Here is a 20,490-nt window from a genome sequence, read left to right as displayed (position 1 = left end):
CTTCTGAAGACTTCAGGATGTAGTTCTCCATCAAATATGCAGCATTGGTGAAACTGCTCTGTACTGTTTGATCAATTTCAATAGGCTTAGAAAAGTTAACAAAGCTGTGTCCCCTGTCCTACCCACCAGTTTGCTGGCCTTGTAATAACATGAGACCATTTTGGTTCTTGGTGTCAGATATCTTTTGATCTTGAGTTCTCCCTCCCACTTGCTTTCCCAGAGCAGAATACTGGGACACTTTCCAGAAGGGCGCTCCTTACAGGATGCCCAGAAGGACTGTATTTAACTCTTGCTATTGTGGCTTGGGGACAGCCTCCCCTCCCCCAGGGCACATAAGAGCAAAGAGTCATGTAGTCAGTGGGTGACTCCACAGAAGTGACCGCCTCTGCTAGAAGCTTTCCTCGACAGTCTCTTGTTGGCCAGTTGGCCGGAGGGCCTGCTTCCCATGGGCATTGCAAGTGCCACAGTGCGGGGCCTGGCTCTGTGCACCCAGGAAAAGTCTACAGACCCACAGCCCTCCGCAATAATTCACCAGACCAGAAGCCACTGATGTACAGAGAACATTTAAGAAAAATGTATTTTATGTGAAAAAAAAGTGAAAACTCTGTATACTGTATCAGCAGCTTTGTGTAAAAATGGCAATCAAGAGAGTCTAATATATTTAAAACTTTTTTTAAAAAAAATCCTTGTGGATCTTTGATATTGTATTGAAGTAACATCCAGGTAGCACCACGCCATGCGGCAGTGGTGAGCCCCGTGTTCAAGAGTGTGGCTCGACCACATCCCAGAGGGGCGCCCCCCTGGAGTTGCTTCCAGCTGCCAAGGCCTGTGACAGAATTCGCTGTTAAGAGTTTTTAATTAAGATTATTAAATTCCTTTTAATAACACCTGTTTAGTGTGGCTGTGGTCATTGCTATGAGCTCGCTTGAACCCTAATGATTTGAATTCACAAAACGGTAGTGCCTGGGATAAAGGGCAGGGGAGGGCTCCAGGTCCCTGATCCCACAACAGAGGGCTCTCCCAGTTGGCCCTTGAATCAGAGGGAGCTCTGAGGGCTCAAATACAGAGAGGTATCTTTCTAGACTGCAAGAAGGTGAAACCTGGTGAAGTCAAGAAAAGAAGGGTGGTTGAAAATGAGCTTCACTCTGTCAAATGCTTCTTTTGAAATTAACATGGAGCCCTATAATAGCTCATATAACATTTTTCCCCACACTTTCAAATGGTTGTCTGATGACACATTTTTATGTAACAGGGCTGCCCTTCTCTTCTGTTCTCTTCTTGGAGTGCACTGACCTGTCCTATCCTCTTCCCCAACTCCACCCCAGTCCTTCTCCTCATACAGTTTATAGTGGGGAAGTAAAATACTACATACTACTTCCCATTATTATAACAATTCAGCAGGTGAGACCGTGGTTATTCTCACTTCTGACCTTAGGCAATGGAGAGATTGACAAACTCTAGGATTGCACAGTCCCAGACAGTGGTCATTGTTTTCATCACCTAAAGAAGTTGGTTGGTGTCTTGGAAGAGGATGAAAAAGGATGCTGTCTTGGACCCTTCTGGATGCTGGCTGCCAGAGCAGGGACACATAGAAATCTCCACACCTGGGCTTGAAAAATTTCATAAACAGGCTGGGTATGGGGAGAGAGGGGAAGAAAGGAAGTATCTTTGTAGCAGCGTACATTCATCCATTTAAAAAAGTATATTGAGGACTTCCCTGGTGGCGCAGTGGTTAAGAATCCACCTGCCAATGCAGGGGACACAGGTTGGAGCCCTGGTCCGTGAAGATCCCACATGCACGGAGCAACTAAGCCCGTGCACCACAACTACTGAGCCTGTGCTCTAGAGCCCGTGAGCCACAACTACGGAGCCCACGTGCCACAACTACTGAAGGCCACGTGCTTAGAGCCTGTGCTCTGCAACGAGAAGCCACTGCAATGAGAAGCCCGTGCACTGCAACGAAGAGTAGCCCCTACTTACCGCAACTAGAGAAAGCCCGCATGCAGCAACGAAGACCCAACGCAGCCAAAAATTAAAAAAATAAACTTATTTTAAAAAAGTATATTGATACATGATAATGGTAATGTCTCACATTTACGAGGCACTTTACAGTTGTATATATGTCTTCTCATTTACACAAAGAAAATGAGGCCTAAAAATTGGCTATTAGGGCTTCCCTGGTGGCGCAGTGGTTGAGAGTCTGCCTGCTGATGCAGGGGACGCAGGTTCGTGCCCCGGTCTGGGAAGATCCCACATGCCGCGGAGCGGCTGGGCCCATGAGCCGTGGCCGCTGAGCCTGCGCATCCGGAGCCTGTGCTCCGCAACGGGAGAAGCCACAACAGTGAGAGACCCGCGTAAAAAAGAAAAAAAAGGTCCACATCCAAAAAAAAAAAAAAAATCTTAAAAACAAAAGAAAACGATCAGGGGAGAGAAGAGAAAGCTACCTGAAGGTGTAATCAAAGGAGTGGCTATTATGACAGACCGGTATTTTTGAACGAACGAATGAATGATTTCAATGCTGGGGAGTGGCTGGCCTCACCCAAGCTCTGAGAGACCCGGAGAAGCACGGTCAGTGGGTCAGTGTGCCCCGAGCAGGTCCCAGCCTCTCCTCCCAGTTCACATTCCTGACCTCCCTGGGCCTTGCAGGGCCGCGCTGAGGGGCGGCCGGCAGGGGGAGCGCGAGGATGGCTGTGGTCGGGCTCTCTGGCTTCAGTTCGGGCTCCCAGCCTGCCCCACCGCCCCGGGTACCACGGCCACTCAGGCATGACATCCGCTCTCTAGTTGATCTTGATGAACTCGGCTCCCCGCAGGACCAGAGCAGGAACGCTACCTCGGAACAGGAACGTAGTAGCCAAGACTAAATTCCGCTAAGCAACAACGTGGTCCCGGCCGCAGCCCCGCGCCTCTGCGGAGGCGCTGGGTGGGGCAGGGCTGCGGGGCGGGGCGGGGCCGGGCCGCGGGGCAGCCAATAGCACTTCAGGGGGCGGAGTCATAGAGGCGTGCACTGCTTCCGGACTCTGCCGTTACAACAAGGCAGCCAATGGGAGAGCCGGGGAGGGGCGGCGCGGCCAATGGCGCGGGCCGGTTAGATTCAAAGGTGCCTATAAAGCGTCCTGCACTCCCGTACTGGCCCGAGCCGGCTTGTGTCCGAGCGTTGCCATGGCTCTGCGGCCCGATGGCCTGGACGAACTGCCCGCAGCCTGCCTGTCACCGTGCGGGCCGCCCAACCCGGGCGAGCTGTACAGCGAGGAGCGGCGCTTGGCGCTCGAGGAGCTGGTGGCGGGTGGCCCCGACGCTTTCGCGGCCTTCCTGCGACGCGAGCGCCTCGGCCGCTTCCTAAACCCCGAAGAGGTGCGCGCCATCCTAGGCGCGGTCGAGCGGCCCGGCGAGGAGGGCGCGGCAGCGGGGGCCGAGGACTCCTTCGGCTCGTCGCACGACTGCTCCTCCGGCACCTACTTCCCCGAGCAGTCGGACCTGGAGCCGCCGCTGCTGGAGCTCGGCTGGCCCTCCTTCTATAAGGGCGCCTACCGCGGGGCCACGCGCGTCGAGGCGCACTTCCAGCCCCGCGGCACGGGCGCCCGCGGCCCCTATGGCTGCAAGGACGCGCTGCGCCAGCAGCTCCGCTCGGCGCGAGAGGTGAGCGCCGCGGCCCGGCTCCTCGGGTCACCTCGGTCCCCGGTCGGGCGGGACACTCCCTTCAAAAATGGGAAACTGAGGTCTGCTAGGTGCGCGAGCCGGGTGGTCCCGGGGTCCCCCACTCGCCCCACTCTGCGTGTATCCCCTCGGATCCCCGATCTCCTCCCTGGCCGCTCCTCGTGGCAGGGGAGAGTGGGAGGAGTCTCGGTCCCCAAGAATGCGGATTGTGCCCAAGTTCCAACTCCTAACATTCACATTCCGTGGGAGGGTGATCAGAAATCCTGCTAGTTCCAGCTTTCAGTTAAAACCACTTGTCAGACTGGCTGTCAGCCAACTCTAGATCCCACTTTCAGGAGCTTCTTAGGAGATGCAATACCTAAGAAGCGCATAACCTAGGGGAAAATTCCTGAAAGTTGTCCCCAGAGACAACTGCGGGGCATTAGGAATCTGTCATTGCTAGTCACCTGCACGTGTCTTTTGTTGTAGAAGGCAGATGCATACTAGAGTGGCAAAGTGAGCCCCGACCCTTTTTCCTCCTGCCGGCCTGGAGGGGAAGTTGCTCCTTCAGTGAATGGGTGGGGAAGGGAGTTTGCGTTTCCATAAGCTGGAAAACAACAAAAAAAAAAATGCAGATACCCCTGCATTAAGTCATCTCTCTCTTCACAGTGGGTTTTGATGCAGTTGTCTGACTCTCAGTGTGACAAGGTATTGGGGTGCAGTGGGAGGTTTTGTCTCTCTATCAGCCAGGATGAGACTGCAGCAGGGTGCTGGGTACTAGGGGTCTGGGAGGAATAATGCGGCCCAGAAGATGGGAAGGGCGGGTAGGGTGTGGCAGCAGATACATTCCTCCAGAGCCATGATCAACTGCCACCTCGCTTGCTGACTGGCAGTGCCCAGCTTCCTGGCTGTCTGCCTGTGCCAGAGACATGGCAGGTAAAGCCCCAGGCCACGGTAAGACTTGGTAGGGCTCGTACCTGAGTGTATCTGACTGTGGTTATGATATCTGTGCATCAAGGCAGTTGAAGTAGCCAAGAAGGGACAAGCCCTGACTTACCAGTGTCCCTGCGCCGGGTGCTCTTTGCCTGATGGTGGGTTGCAATGGGTAGGGGGTACAGTAGGCTAGTGCCTTGCCTTTGTGGAAGTAGGTGTGGGCTCCAGCTAGGCTATTATCAGTCCTGCGGTGCTTTGGGTGTGCTGAGGATCCTTTTGATGCAACAGACACTTGTGGGTTCAGCGGGAAGACTGAAAAGATGGAAAAAGACACCATTTTAGGATAGGTGTGCGTTCCCAACGATCACGTCTAGGGGGAGAACTTGGGCACTTGGAATTTGAGAAAAGTAATGAACGGGTCTCCATGAAAGAGAGAGGAATTGCCCTGTCCTCTTGCTTACATCCAATTTTTAGTGGTAGTGGAGGGGCACTGGAGCTAAGACCAGAGGGAAGACTGTCCATCAACTCATGCTGGTCTTAGAAGGGAGTCCATCATTCGATGGACCGGAAGGGTAGTGAGGGAGAGGGCAGGAAAGTAGGCAAGGCCAAGGAGAAGGTAGAGGAAGAATTGAGTTTTTTTAGCTTGGGTGAGTGGTGATGCTACAAAATTAGAATACAGGAGAAGAATGAGGCTGAGGGTAGGGATGGGGAGATGAGTGGGATTTGAGACACGCTAAACTTGAGGTCTCAGACACCATCTCTTTTATGTAAAAAAACAAACCCCCAAAACATAATAATGCTTTCTCTGCCAGGCACTGTTCCAAGTAACCCTAAGGTAGGTGCGATTATTCGCTCCATTGTGCGGCTGATGAAATTGAGGCATAGAGAAGTTAAGTTGCCCCGAGGTCACACAGCCAGGGAATGACAGAGCCAGGACTCAAACCGAGGCACAGCATCTCATAACCACTGTCAGCCACCACGCTCGGCCTTGTGCCATGTGGAGGTAAGGAGGCGTCACTGTCCCCAGGTGGACAGAGATCTATGGAGGAGACAGGTGTTAGAGAGCTAATCTGGTGGCTGGTCCAGTGCTGCTGCTCCAGGTAGAGTTGTGGGTTGTGTACACAGGAGTGGCTGTGTCACTCCGAATACATCCTTTGAAGTCCAGTACCTATGACGGTGAGGACTGTGGAGATGTAGGTCTCAGGCTGTTTCCGGATGAGATGAGAAGCTGTTCTGCGTCTGTGTTCAGATGGCGAAAGCTCTTGACGGTGTGATGGAGCACTTTTAAAGGGTCAGTTTCTGTGCTAAGCCCTTTACCTGGACTCTCTCAGTTAACCCTCCCCAGCCTAAGAGGAGGCCACAATTAAGAAGAGACCAGACACAGAGACGGTAAGTAGCTTCCTCAAGATACAGTTAGTGTGGGACAGAGCTGGGCACGAGCCCGTCTGCCTGGCCCCTGAGCCCGGGCTCTCGACCACTCACCACTCCACAGGGCCCCCTGCCATGAGGGAGGGTTGGTGCTTTGGTAGTTTTCAATAAGCTGGGTTTTTTTTAAGGGTTTCTTAAGATTTGAACTTTTAATTTCCATGTTGCATATTGAAGAAAAAGGAAAATGATGATGACAGGACTAGATCTCCCCTTGGCAGGAAGGAGACTGGACTGGTCAGGGTACAGGCACAAGAGGCCAGGCTCACTTGGTAAATGGTGGTGTCTGATCCTGGCTCTGCGGCCTCAATGGATGGTTCTGGGATGGGTCCTCATCCAGGACTCATGTTGCTGTTTGAGCCGTTTAGGCTTGTAGGGCCTCTGGCACCGAATAGTGCTCGGTAGGTACAGCGGAGACCTCTCACGTGCACCTCTGATCATTTAGCAAGTGAGTTTGCCTGCCTATCTGCTCAGCAAGGACTTGTCCCAGGGTAGGTGGGACCAGGGCTGTGAACCTGCCACTTCCGCCGTTGGCTCAGTTGCTGGGCACCTTTCAAAGCGTGGGTCTGCTGCGTTGAGTGAGGTACAGCACCTAGAAACACACGATTTATGTACAGCGTGGCTTCTGAATACAAGCTGACTTGGTGCTCAGTTGAGCTTCACCAAAGCTGGAGGAAGTACTGTTTTGGACTTTTTTTGTTTTTTCTTCCCCTTTGGACTTCTTGAGAGCTGAGATGTTGGCTCTTAGGAGACTTTTGAGCTACACAGGATTTCCCCCTTACGCACGTACTCTAGAAGCTATCCCTGTACTACTGTATTTGTTGATGAGTCATTCATTTCTGTGTCTCTGTTGCCATGTGAATCAGCGCTGGGCTGGGCTCTGGCCCCCACAGATCGAGTGGGAGTGGAGACCTTGCCTGGAAGTGCTGTGTGCCCTCACTTGGTGATGTGCTGTTGCCGAGGCTCTTGGGATATTCCTAGTGTCCGGATGGGAGCTCACAGACAAAGCTCACCCTCCCTGTTAGGAGGTCCTGCACTCTCCAGAGGCATCGCTCTTACCAGCTGCCCATTGCCCACGAGCTTTTGTTCCAAAGGGGCACTTTTGCTATGACCTGACCCTTGGGCATCCTTTTGATAACCTGAGCATTTGTAAAAAGCTGTCATTGTGTTGGCAAAGAGTCCCGCCTCCTAGGAGGAGTAACACCTGAGGAATCTGTTGGAGGCCCCTGGTGTGCGCGTGGATGTATCCAAGTTAAGGCCCTCCTGGTCTTGCACAATCCTCCTCTGAGTTGCAGTTGAACCTGTGCAGTGTGAGCAGTTCCTATTCGGGACCCAGGGAGGGCTTTCTCAACCTCATCACTATTGACGTTTCGGGCAGGATAACGCGCTTTGTTCTGAGGGGTTGTCCTGTGCATTGTAGGATGCAGAGTGGTATCCCTGGCCTCCACCCAGGGGATGCCAGAAGCACTGGCCCCCGCCAAAAAACAGTCATCACATTCAAAACTGTCTCCCCTGGGGAGGGGGTCAGGGGAAGAAGGAGTTACTGCTTTAATGGTTAGAGTTTCAGTTGGGGGTGATAAAAATGTTTTGGAAACAGATAGTGGTGAGGGCTGACGACATTGCAAATGTAATTAAGGCCACTGAATTCTATGCTTAGGAATTGTTAAGATGGCAATATTATACATGTTATATATTTTACAGTTTTAAAAAGTGTCCCCAGACGTTGCCAAATGTCCTCTGAGGGGCAAAATTGCCCTTGGTTGAGAACCACTGTCCTAAGAAATCTCACTGATGCGTGAGATGCTGCCCACTAGACTAAGTGTGGCTGCTTTTTATCCCTTCCTTTTGGTTCTATGTGTCAGGTTAAGGATTTCGGAGTCTTTCGCCATTTCATTTCTTTCTTCTTTTTAATTGTGGTAAAATATATGTAACAAAATTTAGCACTTTTTTAAAGTGTACAGATCAGTGGATTAAGGACATTCACCATCACCACATGCAACCGTCACCACCATCCAGGTCCAGAACTTGTTCATCTTCCCAAGAGGAACCTCTGTTCCCACTGAACAGTAACTCCCCATTCCCTCCTCCTCTCAGCGCCCAGCAACCACTGTTCTGTTTTCTGTCTGCCTTTTCATTTCTTTATTCTTTTCACCTGGCATCCATTGGGCAGTAGAGAAGCTGCAGAATTATTCTCTGGTTCCTTTATGGATAAAGGATAAGTTCTCTCAGGAAGAAAAGTAGTAGGCCTACTGGCTTTTTAAAAGTCCGGATGCAAATGATAGAACCTCTGGAGGGGAATCTGGCAATATTCAGCAAAATTTCAGTTGTATTTCCCCATTGACCTAGCAATTCCATGTCTGTGTATCTGTCCCAAAGATCCACTGGCGAAAAATCTGAATAGGCCTATGCAGTTGGCTATTTGTTGCAGCACTGATTATAACAGCAAAAGGCTGGAAGGGCTCAAACATCCGTCAGTGGCAGATTGATGACGGATCCTTCTGCACAGTGGAGGGCCTAGCAGCTCTGAAAAGGGATGAGCACTAGCTCTGTTTCCTATGATTAAGTGGCTAGAACTGCAGTGACCAATGCGGCAGCCGTTGGCCACCTGTGGCTATTTAAATTTATGTGACTTAAAAGGAAATACATTAAAAAACTCATTTCCTCTATTGCACTAGTCATATTTCGAGTATTTAATCACTGCTTATGGCTAGTGGCGGCCATGTTGGACAGCGCAGATACAGAACCTCCACCGTCTAAGAAGGTTCTGCTGGGACAGCACTGGTCTAGAACAGCGCGTATCATACACTCTGCCTTTTACCTACGGGGGGATATGAGCATATACATATACATACGTATACACACATACACACATATGCGTACGCAGTTAGTCACATAAATGAACATGTGTACACATGCATACTTATTTATATTTTTTAAAAAGTGGGAGAAACCAAAAACTAGTTGAAGTTATCTTTGTGGGGAGGGCAGAAGGGAAGGGACAAGGATGGAAGCTAGGTGTCTCTGGATGTAGCTTGTTTTGTCGATTGGACTTGGGAGCCAGGCAGATGTTTTACATAATTATATATAAAAAAATAACTCACGATGATAAGCCCCTTCCCCCCGCAAAACGCCTCTTGATGCTTTCCCCTCCCTTTGAAAAAGCCCAGCCCGCCTGTGTACTTCATGCTGGAATAGTGCAGAGGAAATGTTGCTGTATGTGGCTGGTCCCTGCACCCCTGGGGCCATTGAAAAATTGGTTTACCCACCCCTGACTTCCCAGAGGGGCCCCAGGCCACTCTCTGCAGATAGAGGCTCCATCGGCAATTTAATCTGATACTTAAATTGCTAATTTTATAACAGCCCATGAAACTTAGAGAAAACAACACGCACGAATGAATTTAGGTTTCGCTGTGGAAATTGACATTCTTTTTGTCTTTAAACCCTGAAGGTGACATCAAGATCGTTATTGAAAGATTTTACTTTATTTTAATTTTAAAAATAAATTTATTTATTTATTTATATTTGGCTGCGTTGGGTCTTTGTTGCTGCACGCGGGCTTTCTCTAGTTGCGGCGAGCGGGGACTACTCTTGGCTGCAGTGCACGGGCTTCTCATTGCGGTGGCTTCTCTTGTGGAGCACGGGCTCTAGGTGCGCGGACCTCAGTAGTTGTGGCATGCGGGCTCAGAAGTTGTGGCTCACGGGCTCAGTAGTTGTGGCTTGCGGGCTCTAGAGCGCAGGCTCCGTAGTTGTGGTGCACGGGCCCAGGTGCTCCACGGCATGTGGGATCTTCCCGGACCAGGGCTCGAACCCGTATCCCCTGCACTGGCAGGCGGGTTCTTAACCACTGCGCCACCAGGGAAGCCCCTCTGCACTTCTCTGATACCCAAATACTTAAGGGGTAATGACTCTCGGGTACTGGCCTGAGTCCTCTGGGCCCACAGAGATGAGTCAGTCCCGTTGAGGGGCCTCTGCTCTCATAGACCTGTAAGTCAGTCACCTTAACGTTCAGGAAAGGAGTTACTGTGATTGGAAGAGACTCATGTTTTTCCTGATGAGGTTACGAGGAGGGCGGTACATTGCAGCTCCAAACCTTGGCTTCGGGGAGCGGTTTCCTAAGGTGACAGTCCTGGCTCTGACCTGAGGCAGGGGCTTGTACGAGACCCGCATGTTTTGGTTCCCCCGCAGACCTGCCAGGAATTAGCTGACGGCCATGCTTTCAAACCTGCGGAGGGTGTGATTAGAGGCTTTGCTGCTGGAGCGGCCTCTCTTTGAGCAGGAAAGCCAGGAGCTGGGAGATGTTTCCCTGTGCTGAACTGTCTGGATGGCTTAAGCTCTGGACTGGTCAAGCGAATCAATGAACAGATACCAGAGGGATCTCTTGTACTGGGCACTTGATGTGGCATAGTCATTTAATGCTCACGACAAATCTATTTTGCAGCAAAGGAAACAGACTTTCAAAGCAGCTGTAATCTACCCAAGGCCACGTGGCTGAGGTGGCCCTTCACTGTGGTCTGTGCTGAGTGGGGAAAATTGATTAGGAGGCACAAATGGAGCCAGGTCGTTGGGGAGCAGAAAGGACTGGTCCAAGCTGCAGGGCAGCATCCTTAGGACATACTTCCGTGCTCTTGTTGCGGGCTTGCGCTGCGGACAGATACCAGAGAACTTCAGAGACCACCTTTTACAGAGGAGGGGCTGGCGCTCTGAAGCCGTTTGGTTAGATCCTGACAGGTGGACGGAGCAGACGGCATGAAGAGGTGATGTGCAGTGACAGAGGCAGGAGGTGGGAGGATCGACTTGCCTGGCTCAGTCAGTTTCAAGCCGTGAGTTGGTGGTGGATGAGGTGGCCCTTTCTAGATGATAACAGAAAACCATATTATGATCCAAAATCAGACAATAAAATCAGACTTGGAGTCTGGTATACCCAGAAGGGGGACCTCAGAGAGACTCTAGGTGTTTACATACCTGTCTTACAGACATAGGCAACAAGTCACGTGTCTAAAATGATGGTGGGTTAGCCGCAGAACCTAGATATCTTGCTGGTCTGAGCTGAGCTTGTGAGACGGGGGTTTTAGTAAAGGAAGAGAGTTGAATGGAACAAGTTCATAGGAGATCAAAGTAGTGGATGGATCTATAGTTTTGAGAAATTTGCAGTGTGGAGGAGGGTGGCTGGGTCAAGTCCAGATTTGTAGCATACAGTGGCCTGAGCGTCTTTGGAGACGGACAAGAGGTCCACGGTGAGAAGAAAACTAATACCGCAGAAGGAGAAGGAAGGAAGGGTATTGTAGGACAGGGATCCTTTCCCAGCTCTGAGACGGGGTCCACAGTCCGGACAACGAGCTGTAAGGTGGTGTCCTTGTGGGTTGACCGCTGGCTCTTCTCTCTGCCCCACGCCCTAGGTGATTGCAGTGGTTATGGATGTTTTCACGGACATCGACATCTTCCGAGACCTGCAGGAAATCTGTCGGAAACAGGGAGTTGCTGTCTACATCCTTCTGGACCAGGCCCTGCTCTCTCAGTTTTTGGATATGTGCATGGATATGAAAGTTCATCCTGAAGAGGAAAAGGTTTGTGTTACACTGTTTCTAGTTTCACCACAATCAGCAAATAATGACTGAGCATCCGTGATCTCCCCGTTGGTGGTGGTCTCCCCGTTGTAAGGGAGGGACCTGAGGCCGTGAGAAAAGTCTTTTGCCTGAAGCCTCACAGGAAAGAAAGACAGAGTCAGGTTCAGACCTTGGCCTCTCCCTCACATCACGCTGCCTCTTTTTTTTTTTTTTTTTTTTGCGGTACACGGGCCTCTCACTGTTGTGGCCTCTCCTGTTGTGGAGCACAGGCTCCGAACGCGCAGGCTTAGCGACCATGGCTCACGGGCCCAGCCGCTCCGCGGCATGTGGGATCTTCCCAGACCGGGGCACGATCCCGTGTCCCCTGCATCGGCAGGCGGACTCTCAACCACTGCGCCACCAGGGAAGCCCCACACTGCCTCTTAATGGGGAGCTTGCCTGTTGATGGCAAGATGCTGCCTTGGAAGCTGCTGCTTTTGACTGCAGCACTGGTAGGCTCCAATTTTAATTGTAAGGACCACTGTTTACGGAGCCCTGCTGTGTCCTTGGCACTGTCCTAGGCTCTTGACAATGTTACGCAACTTAAACCCTCACAGCAGCCCCATCAGGTGAGTGGCGTTATACCTGTGTTTCATATTGGGAAGTGGTGACACCGAGAGCCCAGTGTCTACAGCTAGAAAGTAGTGGGATGGAGTTTCCCCATCTGTCGGCCTGCCTGCAGCCCCAGTGTTCTTAAGTCACTGTCACATGCTGCCTCTCGTTTCTCATTATTATAAAATTAGACTTTTTATGTCCTTTGCTCTGAGCATGAAAGTAATTTGAGCTTAAGTATTTAAATGTAAGGTTATGTAACTTAGCAAGTTTGTTCTCTTTAGTAGAAAGAGGCAAGAAAAATAGTCATTTATTACACCATTCACTTCTTAAAAGTTAAGCAACTTAAGAGCTTCAGAACTTAATTCATCAACTTGGTTCATCACCTTAATTCATCAGCTTAGTTTCTCACCTATGTGAGCACCTACTCTGAGCTACTCATTGTTCCAGGTACTGGAAACAAAGCGGTGAGCAAAGTGAATGAAGAGGTTGGACTTTGGTTCTATAGGCTACCGCGTAGGGGACATGAACTTACTGCCTTGTTATTATCAAGCAATTTGGTTTACACAATTTTGACTGTTTAACTTCTCTTGAGAGCCCTTGTTTGTTGTTCTCCCTCAAGAGGAAACAGGATTGGGTTTAATTAGGTAGCTACTAACTTGTCACTAGTGCTTCAAAGCAAATCCATAGGGAGGTAAGGCTTGGAGCTTGGAGACGGAATGAAACAGTCAGCCCTGTGACCTGACAGTCAATTTAAAAATGTGTCAGGTGGACCCAAGGGAAATGCAAGTCAGGCCTGGAAAGCGCATCGTCATCTAACCAGGTGTTTAGTCCATGCCTGCTCTGCCGCAGAGCCTGGTGAAGAAATTGAAGGTGTCGATGTTTAATTTCAAGGTGCTCTTGCTGTAATGGAGGCTGTGTGTGGGCAGCAGGAAGATCACAGAATAGCCCGGCCACGCCTTTGATCCAGTGACTGGCTCTGATTCATCCACTCAGCAGAAATCTAGGAGTATTTGCTGACTCAGTTGCCTGCTGAGTTGGTTGCTGCCTTCGTGGGTGTCTGGATCCTCTAGGAAGGGTCAAAAGGAGATCTGTCTTTTTGGCCTCACCCATGTTCATCATGTCTTAACTTCTTCTTCGGGAAGCACCACTTTGCCAGTGGCTTCTCTCACCAGGGCCTGTGTGTGCTGGTGAATCTGCCCCTCACCGGAAGAAGTGGGGGTGACTTCTTCTGCCCTGGTGCTGTGGCTGGTCCAGAATGTTGGGTGTCCTGCCTGCAGGAGCTTGGTCACACATTTGTGTGCAGGCACTCAAAAGTGCTTTGATTGTAAATCAACTATACTCCAATGTAAAATAAAAATTTTTTTAAATTAAAAAAAAAAGTGCTTTGACCACAATCACAGAGGCCTACATAGCATTCAGGTAAGTTCCAAAGGGAAAGATGCACAAAACCACACTGAAATCTGCCCACAGTGATATTCTTTATGCTTGTTATTATATGTTGACCCTTTGAAGCTCTGCTCAGGGATCGCCCGGGAAGCCCTCCCCTGCCAGCTCCATGTGCACCTCTATGGAAGGTTCTAGGTTTTTTGTCTGTTTGTTTTAATTTTCATTTTGAAATAATTTGATATACAAAGGAATTAGAAAAATAATATAAGGCATCCCTGAATACTCTTTGCCCAAATTTTCTAAATGTTTACATCTTACAAACCTCAGTACAAATTTCAAAATCAGGAAATAAACTTGATATAGTACTATTATCTACTCTGTAGACATGATAAATTTCACTCATCATTCCATGAATGCTGATTTTCTTATCCAAGATCCAATCTGGGACCATATCTTGCATTTGGTTGTCATTTCTCCTTAGCTTCCTCTCATCTGGAGCTGTTCCTCTCTTTCTTTGTCTTTTAGAGTCTTGATGCTTTTGAAGAATACTAGCCAGTTTTCTGTAGAATTTGGGTTTACCTGATGTTTCCCCATGGTTAAATTCATATTACGCATTTTGGTAAGAATATTGCAGAAACAATGTTATGCTATGCCCTAATTTTTTTGTTTTGCCTTTTGTTTTTCTTTTGAAGTAACGATAGATTCACAGAAGTTGCAAAGATAGTACATAGAGGTTTCCATGTATCCTTCATCCAGTTTCCCCCAATAGTTATACCTTATGTAACTTACAGCACAGTATCAGAACCTGGAAATTGACATGGGTACCATGTGTGTCTATTGTTTCGTGCCATTTTATCACATGTATACATATGTGTACCCACCACTGCCAGCAGAATACAGAGCTATTCAGTCACCACAAAGATCTCCCTCATGCTACATCTTTATAGTCACATCCACTCCCCTCTCCGTGCCCTCCTCTGCATCTTTCACCCCTTGCAACCACTAATTTGTTCCCCATCTCTGTAATTTTGTCATTTAGAGAATGTTATGTAAATGCAATTATGCAGTGTGTGAGCTTTAGAGGCTGGCTTTTTTTCACGCCCTTGAGATCTGTCCAAACTGTGTGTATCAACAGATTGTTCCTTTTCATTGCTGAACTGTATCATGTGGTATGGTTGAACCATAGTTTGTTTAACCATTCACCCACTGAAGGACATTAGGGTAGTTTCCAGTTTTTTACTGTTATGAATAAAGTTGCTATGAATATTTGTGTACAGGGTTTTGTGTAGATGTAGGTTTTCACTTCTTTGGATGTTGTTATGTCTTGCTATAGTGTTTAATCATTACTTTTAAAAAATATTTATTTATTTATTTATTTATTTTTGGCTGCATTGGATCTTTGTTGCTGCACATGGGCTTTCTCTAGTTGCAGAAAGCGAGGGCTACTCTTCGTTGCGGTGTGTGCACTTCTCACCGCGGTGGCTTCTCTTGTTGCGGAGCACCAGCTCTAGGTGTGCGGGCTCAGTAGTTGTGGCGCACGGGCTAAGTTGCTCCGCAGCATGTAGGATCTTCCTGGACCAGGGACCGAACCCATGTCCCCTGCATTGACAGGCGGATTCTTAACCACTGCTCCACCAGGGGAGTCCTGGGCTATTATTTATTAGCAATGCTATTAAACTAAACAGGAGGAGAAACATCAGCTTAGCTTCTTTAAACCTTTGTGAAAATGTTATCTATCACTGGCATGTTTTCTTTGATGATTTTATCCCCCCACATTTTGTTTCAAAGTCATTTCTTGGATTCTATTGTTTAGTGTCTCCAAAAACTGAATCTTATAGAGTATGTGTCCACATGAACCAAAGGTCTCAAAAATAAGTATGCATGCATAAAAAAGCATGCAAGAAGATGAACTAAATGTTAAGTAGCATTACCTGAGTCCTGAGAATCATCTGGCTTGTGTGCTGTGGGTGTTGTTACCGAATGGTGACCGTGAACCACTGATCTGCTAGTAAGCTTGTTTGTTTGGAAACTGTAAACTAAGGCTTCTTTAATCATGTGCTCACTGGATCATTCATTTCTTCTTCTCCCACTTCCCTCACCAACAGCTGATGACAGTTCGGACGATTACAGGAAACATTTACTATGCAAGGTCAGGAACTAAAATTGTCGGGAAGGTTCATGAGAAGTTCACACTGATTGATGGCGTTCGTGTGGCTACAGGCTCCTACAGGTGAGCTTCTGACTCGTCCATGCTTATTAACCTAAACTTCTCAGAGGAAGTGTGCTATATAAAGGTAAAAGCTGCTTTTTCCTCTCCATGTGAGCCCTTATGGGCAAGCCTTCTGCTATGTGTGCATCTGTGTATGTGAGCCTGTTAATCAAAGCCTCCTCCTCTGGAAGGTGGTCGGGCTGGGATCCCCTCCTCTGCCTCGTGGTGCACAAACCTAAAGTACAGAGGTTGAAACTTGCCTGGAGACCCAACAGTGAGGGAGTCCTAGATTCAGGGCTCAGCCAGGACTGCAGTGGATGAATTGGGGGTTAAGAGAGACAGGAACCGTCTCAACTCCTGTTCCTTGGGGCCTTTGACCCCCCTCGTCCCTGCCCACGTGAAGGGAAGGGCAGTTGCAGGCATCAGCCTCAGGGCAGAGGGCACGGCTGAAGCTGCCCCCTTACTTTAATCCTTCACCTTGCTTCAAGCCTTGTGATTTGGTGCTTTAGTCTAGAGAGTACTGATCCATGCTTCTGGCTCCACCTTTGAAGTCTCAACGTTGGCACGGCATCTGAGGGTAGAGAGTAGGGAAGTTGAATGGAGGGTGGAGACAAAGAGTGGTAAACATCAATCTCCAGAGGTTAAGATACACCATTTTTACTTAGGTCTCTCTGATGGTGGTGTGTTCTGCCACCTCTGTGTTAGACTCTGAGGTTATACGTGAAGTGTGTCTCTACAGTTTAAAAAAGAAAAACGGGGACTTCCCTGGCGGTCCAGTGGTTAAGACTCCACACTTCCCCTGCAGGGATCATGGGTTTGATCCCTGGTTGGGGAGCTAAGATCCTGCATGCTGCACGGCCCCCCCGCCCCCGCAAAAAAGAGGGATAGAAAAACGTATTTTTGAAGAAGCACGCATCCCTGAGTGAGAACTATGTGTCAGCCCTGGGTTCTCCTGTTGCGGAGCACAGGCTCCGGACGCACAGGCTCAGCGGCCATGGCTCACAGGCCCAGCCACTGTGCGGCATGTGGGATCTTCCCGGACTGGGGCACGAACCTGTGTCCCCTGCATCGGCAGGCGGACTCTCAACCACTGCGCCACCAGGGAAGCCCCAGAAAAACCTATTTTTGAAGAAGCACCCATCCCTGAGTGATAACTATGTGTCAGCCCTGGGTAAAGGTGGGTGTGCAAAGGCTTGTGCAAGATGAGGCCAGCAGATCAAGGAACTCTTGGTGTCTTTCTTTTCCAACAGTACTGTCATTGCTTGGAACAAAATTTGAACTCTTCTTGGAGACTTTCTTTCATAAGATGTTTGGGAATAACAGAAGGAAACTAGATTTTCACCCAAAGTAGGGTTTATCTGTATTACCCAGACTTACTCCAAATGGGTTTTTGGCTGTTCTAAAATATAAAATATAAAAATTACCCCCTACAAATGAAATATGCTACCATTGAGGATGAGGATGAGGATGAGGATGGCTTCTATTTGTTGAGGACATTGTAAAATCCTGGTGTTAGGTGTCCTGTTTACGTGATTTCACTGAGGGTTTCTTTCTTCTCAGGCTCTGAAGGCAGCTGTCAAGGTGAATTTGCATTAGCGTAGGTTCTTGGTTGCAAGAGACAGAGTTGCTACTATGTTTCATGATTTCTTATGTAAAACACCCTACTCCTGATACGAATTTCTGTATCAGTGCGGTGACTTCAAGTGCAGAAAGCTAACTCAAACTACTGTATGCAAAACGGAATTTACTGGCTCACGTAACTTGAAAGTGTAGAAAGGAACCGTTTGTTTTCAGCTCACCTTGACGTAGGGGCCATGCATTCATCAGAACACTGTCTCCTGGTTCTGCTTTTCTCTAGTTGATCTTTATTCTCTGTCAGGCTCTCCATTTGCAGGCAAAGATCCAGGCTTCCCCACGTGGCCTTCAGTAGCTGTTTCTCAAAGAGGGAGACTTTCTTTCTCTCTGCACTGGTATCAGTCCTTGCAAAATTCCCTGGCTCTCGCTAGCTCACATGCCCACCCTGCCTAGGTCCCCGCATCCCAGGGGATAGGATACTCCGGCCAGCCTGGCTCACCTGCCCACCCCTGTCGTGACTGGAGAGGGTGCATACATGAAGCTATCTGGGCTGGGAGGGGGCAGGGTTACGTTACCCTGGGAAGGAGGAGGTACGCTGGACAGGTGGGGGCGCATGGCCACTTGTCAGCTCTAAACATGTGTGGAGCAACAGTGTCATCGTTAGAATGACAGTCCTGTCTCCCTTTGTGAAAACGGCAGCATGGAGCGGGGACCGGGGCCCAGTCTAGGCTCTGCCACTAGCTTCCCCATGTGATGTCGCTAGGCACCTTCCTTGCTTCTCCTGGTAAGGGCGCTGGCCTAAGTGCTTTAGGAGCCCTTTCTAGTTTTTAGCAACTCTGAGGCTGAGGAGCGTAAACTTTAGCCTTTTTACTCTTGTGTTAACGCATTCCTAGGTTATGTACTGTGTTAAGGCAACTTGCATTCACACTACATGGTAGGTGTGTTGTCACCAGAGTTGTGACTTATGTCTCAGGATATCTGGGCTTTATATTCAGGTTGACAGTAAGTAAATGAAGATCGCTCATCCTTACCAGCTTCTGTTTGTTTTTAATCCTCAAGTTTTACGTGGATGGATGGCAAATTAAACAGCAGCAACCTGGTCATTCTGTCCGGCCAAGTGGTTGAACATTTTGACCTGGAGTTCCGAATCCTGTACGCACAGTCGAAGCCCATCAGCTCCAAACTCCTGTCCAGCTTCCGGATCAGCGGTAGGTTTGACCATCTCATCGACCAGAAACCACTGTGCAAGGAGCCCACGCTGGGCAACCTGCTGCGGCTACGGCTGGCCAGGCTCTCGAGCAGCCCCAGGAAGGCTGAGCCGGGCTGTGAGGAGGGCCAGGCAGAGGCCGGGTGCGAGGACTCTGAGGCCTCCACCATCAGTGAGGAGGGCTGCTTCAGCAGCCGCAGAGATAGGCAGGAGGGCGGGAGGGCGACCGATGCCACCACTCAGACGGAGCCAGGAGAGGAGATGCCCACCGTGAGCGTGAGCGACGTGGAGACACAAGCCAGCATGGCCACGGCGTGCACTGGCACCCAGACTGACATGGATGAGAATGTTCTCTTTCTGGGAACCCAGGCTAAAGAGGGGTCAGCAGTATCAAAGATGTCTGTGTCGCAATCCTCCAGTGTGAGGTCTTCCACCTCTCTGTCCTCCCAAGGCTCTGCGGCCAGCTCCGTCGGCTCCCAGACTTCCCTCAGAGCCAATGACGTCGTCACACCTGGACACCCCAAGTACTGGAGCACCCCCCACTTGGATCTGTGCTCTAGGGACTCATTCAGAATGTTGAATGAAGAGCGGCAGTTTCACTTTGCCGGAATCAGGTCCCGGCTCAACCACGCGCTGGCCATGCTTTCAAGGAGAACGTTCCTTACTGAAAACTACCTCAGTTTTAATTCTGGAAGTTTTGCCAGATCATCAGCTAATTTGCTGGCTGTTAGAGAAATCACGCTTTATCCCTCCTCTCAGTGACTGCTCCACACGTTCAGGGCGCCTGGCTTCCCCCGGGCTTGCAGTAGACATCGTCGGAGCATCCCGCTTTATAGAATGTCTCCTGTGCTAACTGCCTTTCTTTCACCCTGATTTTCTTTGAATTCTGTAAACCGCACATTATTTTACATGCTTTATTTTTATTTTGTTCTTATCATGTATAAGCCAGGTCTTGGTTTTATGGTTTCAACACTATGGGTACAGTTTCTTTGCACAATTTTAATACTGATCTCTCTTCAAGAGAATGTTTCAGGGTTCTCAGGTAATTCAGATAAGAGATAAAATATGTGTTGCAGTTTTCTAGGTTTGTAAGCCCTATTGTTTTCGAGGTTTGGAACGCTAGTTTTCATGATCAAAACCCTGTTTAGGAAAAAACTCAAAACTGTTTCTTGGGCTTCCCTGGTGGCGCAGTGGTTGGGAGTCCACCTGCCGATGCAGGGGATGTGGGTTCGTGCCCTGGTTCGGGAGGATCCCACATGCCGCGGAGCGGCTGGGCCCGTGAGCCATGGCCGCTGAGCCTGCACGTCCGGAGCCTGTGCTCCGCAGCGGGAGAGGCCACAGCAGTGAGAGGCCCGCGTACCGCAAAAACAAAACAAAACAAAAATACCCCACTCTATTTCTTAAGTGTTTATCTCTTCTTTAGGATATCTGTGTTCTTAGCATTAAACAGATGTAAACAACTCTTGTTTGGTGGTTGCTCATGTCCCTTTTTTTGTTTTTTTCTTCTCTCTGGCACTTTTCTGTTTAACTGTAGGAGTGTCTTACAAGTAAATGCACCTAATATTTATTTGTGCAGTTTTTGTTTGTTTTTTTTTAAATAGTCTTGGGGTGGAGGAGTAGGTGATCCAAATTATAAAAGAGAAAATATCTGTTTAGATGGGGGCTTCCCTGGTGGCGCAGTGGTTAGGAATCCGCCTGCCAATGCAGGGGATGCGGGTTCTAGCCCTGGTCCGGGAAGATCCCACATGCCGCGGAGCAACTAAGCCCGTGCACCACAACTACTGAGCCTGCGCTCTAGAGCCCACGAGCCACAACTACTGAAGTCCGCGTGCCTAGAGCCCGTGCTCCACAAGAGAAATCACGACAATGAGAAGCCCGCGCACTGCAACGAAGAGCAGCCCCCTCTCACCGCAACTAGAGAAAGCCTGCGCACAGCAACGAAGACCCAACACAGACATAAATTA

General features: G+C 49.4%; 1 protein-coding gene across 1 annotated transcript; it reads left to right on the top strand.

Annotated features, from left to right (window-relative positions):
• The first annotated feature begins 3,134 nt into the window (after positions 1 to 3,134).
• FAM83D (family with sequence similarity 83 member D) lies at positions 3,135 to 20,093 on the top strand. The gene is made up of 4 exons (XM_060079023.1): positions 3,135 to 3,636; positions 11,388 to 11,555; positions 15,641 to 15,765; positions 18,379 to 20,093. The coding sequence occupies exons 1-4, from the start codon at positions 3,160 to 3,162 to the stop codon at positions 19,286 to 19,288; spliced, it is 1,680 nt and encodes a 559-aa protein (XP_059935006.1). The 5' UTR covers positions 3,135 to 3,159; the 3' UTR covers positions 19,289 to 20,093.
• The last annotated feature ends 397 nt before the right edge of the window (positions 20,094 to 20,490 follow it).

The sequence above is a fragment of the Mesoplodon densirostris genome, chromosome 16, assembly GCF_025265405.1.
Source record: "Mesoplodon densirostris isolate mMesDen1 chromosome 16, mMesDen1 primary haplotype, whole genome shotgun sequence".
NCBI classification, from domain to species: domain Eukaryota; kingdom Metazoa; phylum Chordata; class Mammalia; order Artiodactyla; family Ziphiidae; genus Mesoplodon; species Mesoplodon densirostris.
The sequence above is the reverse complement of the archived record's forward strand: the minus strand, read 5'-3'. Positions and strand labels throughout refer to the sequence as shown.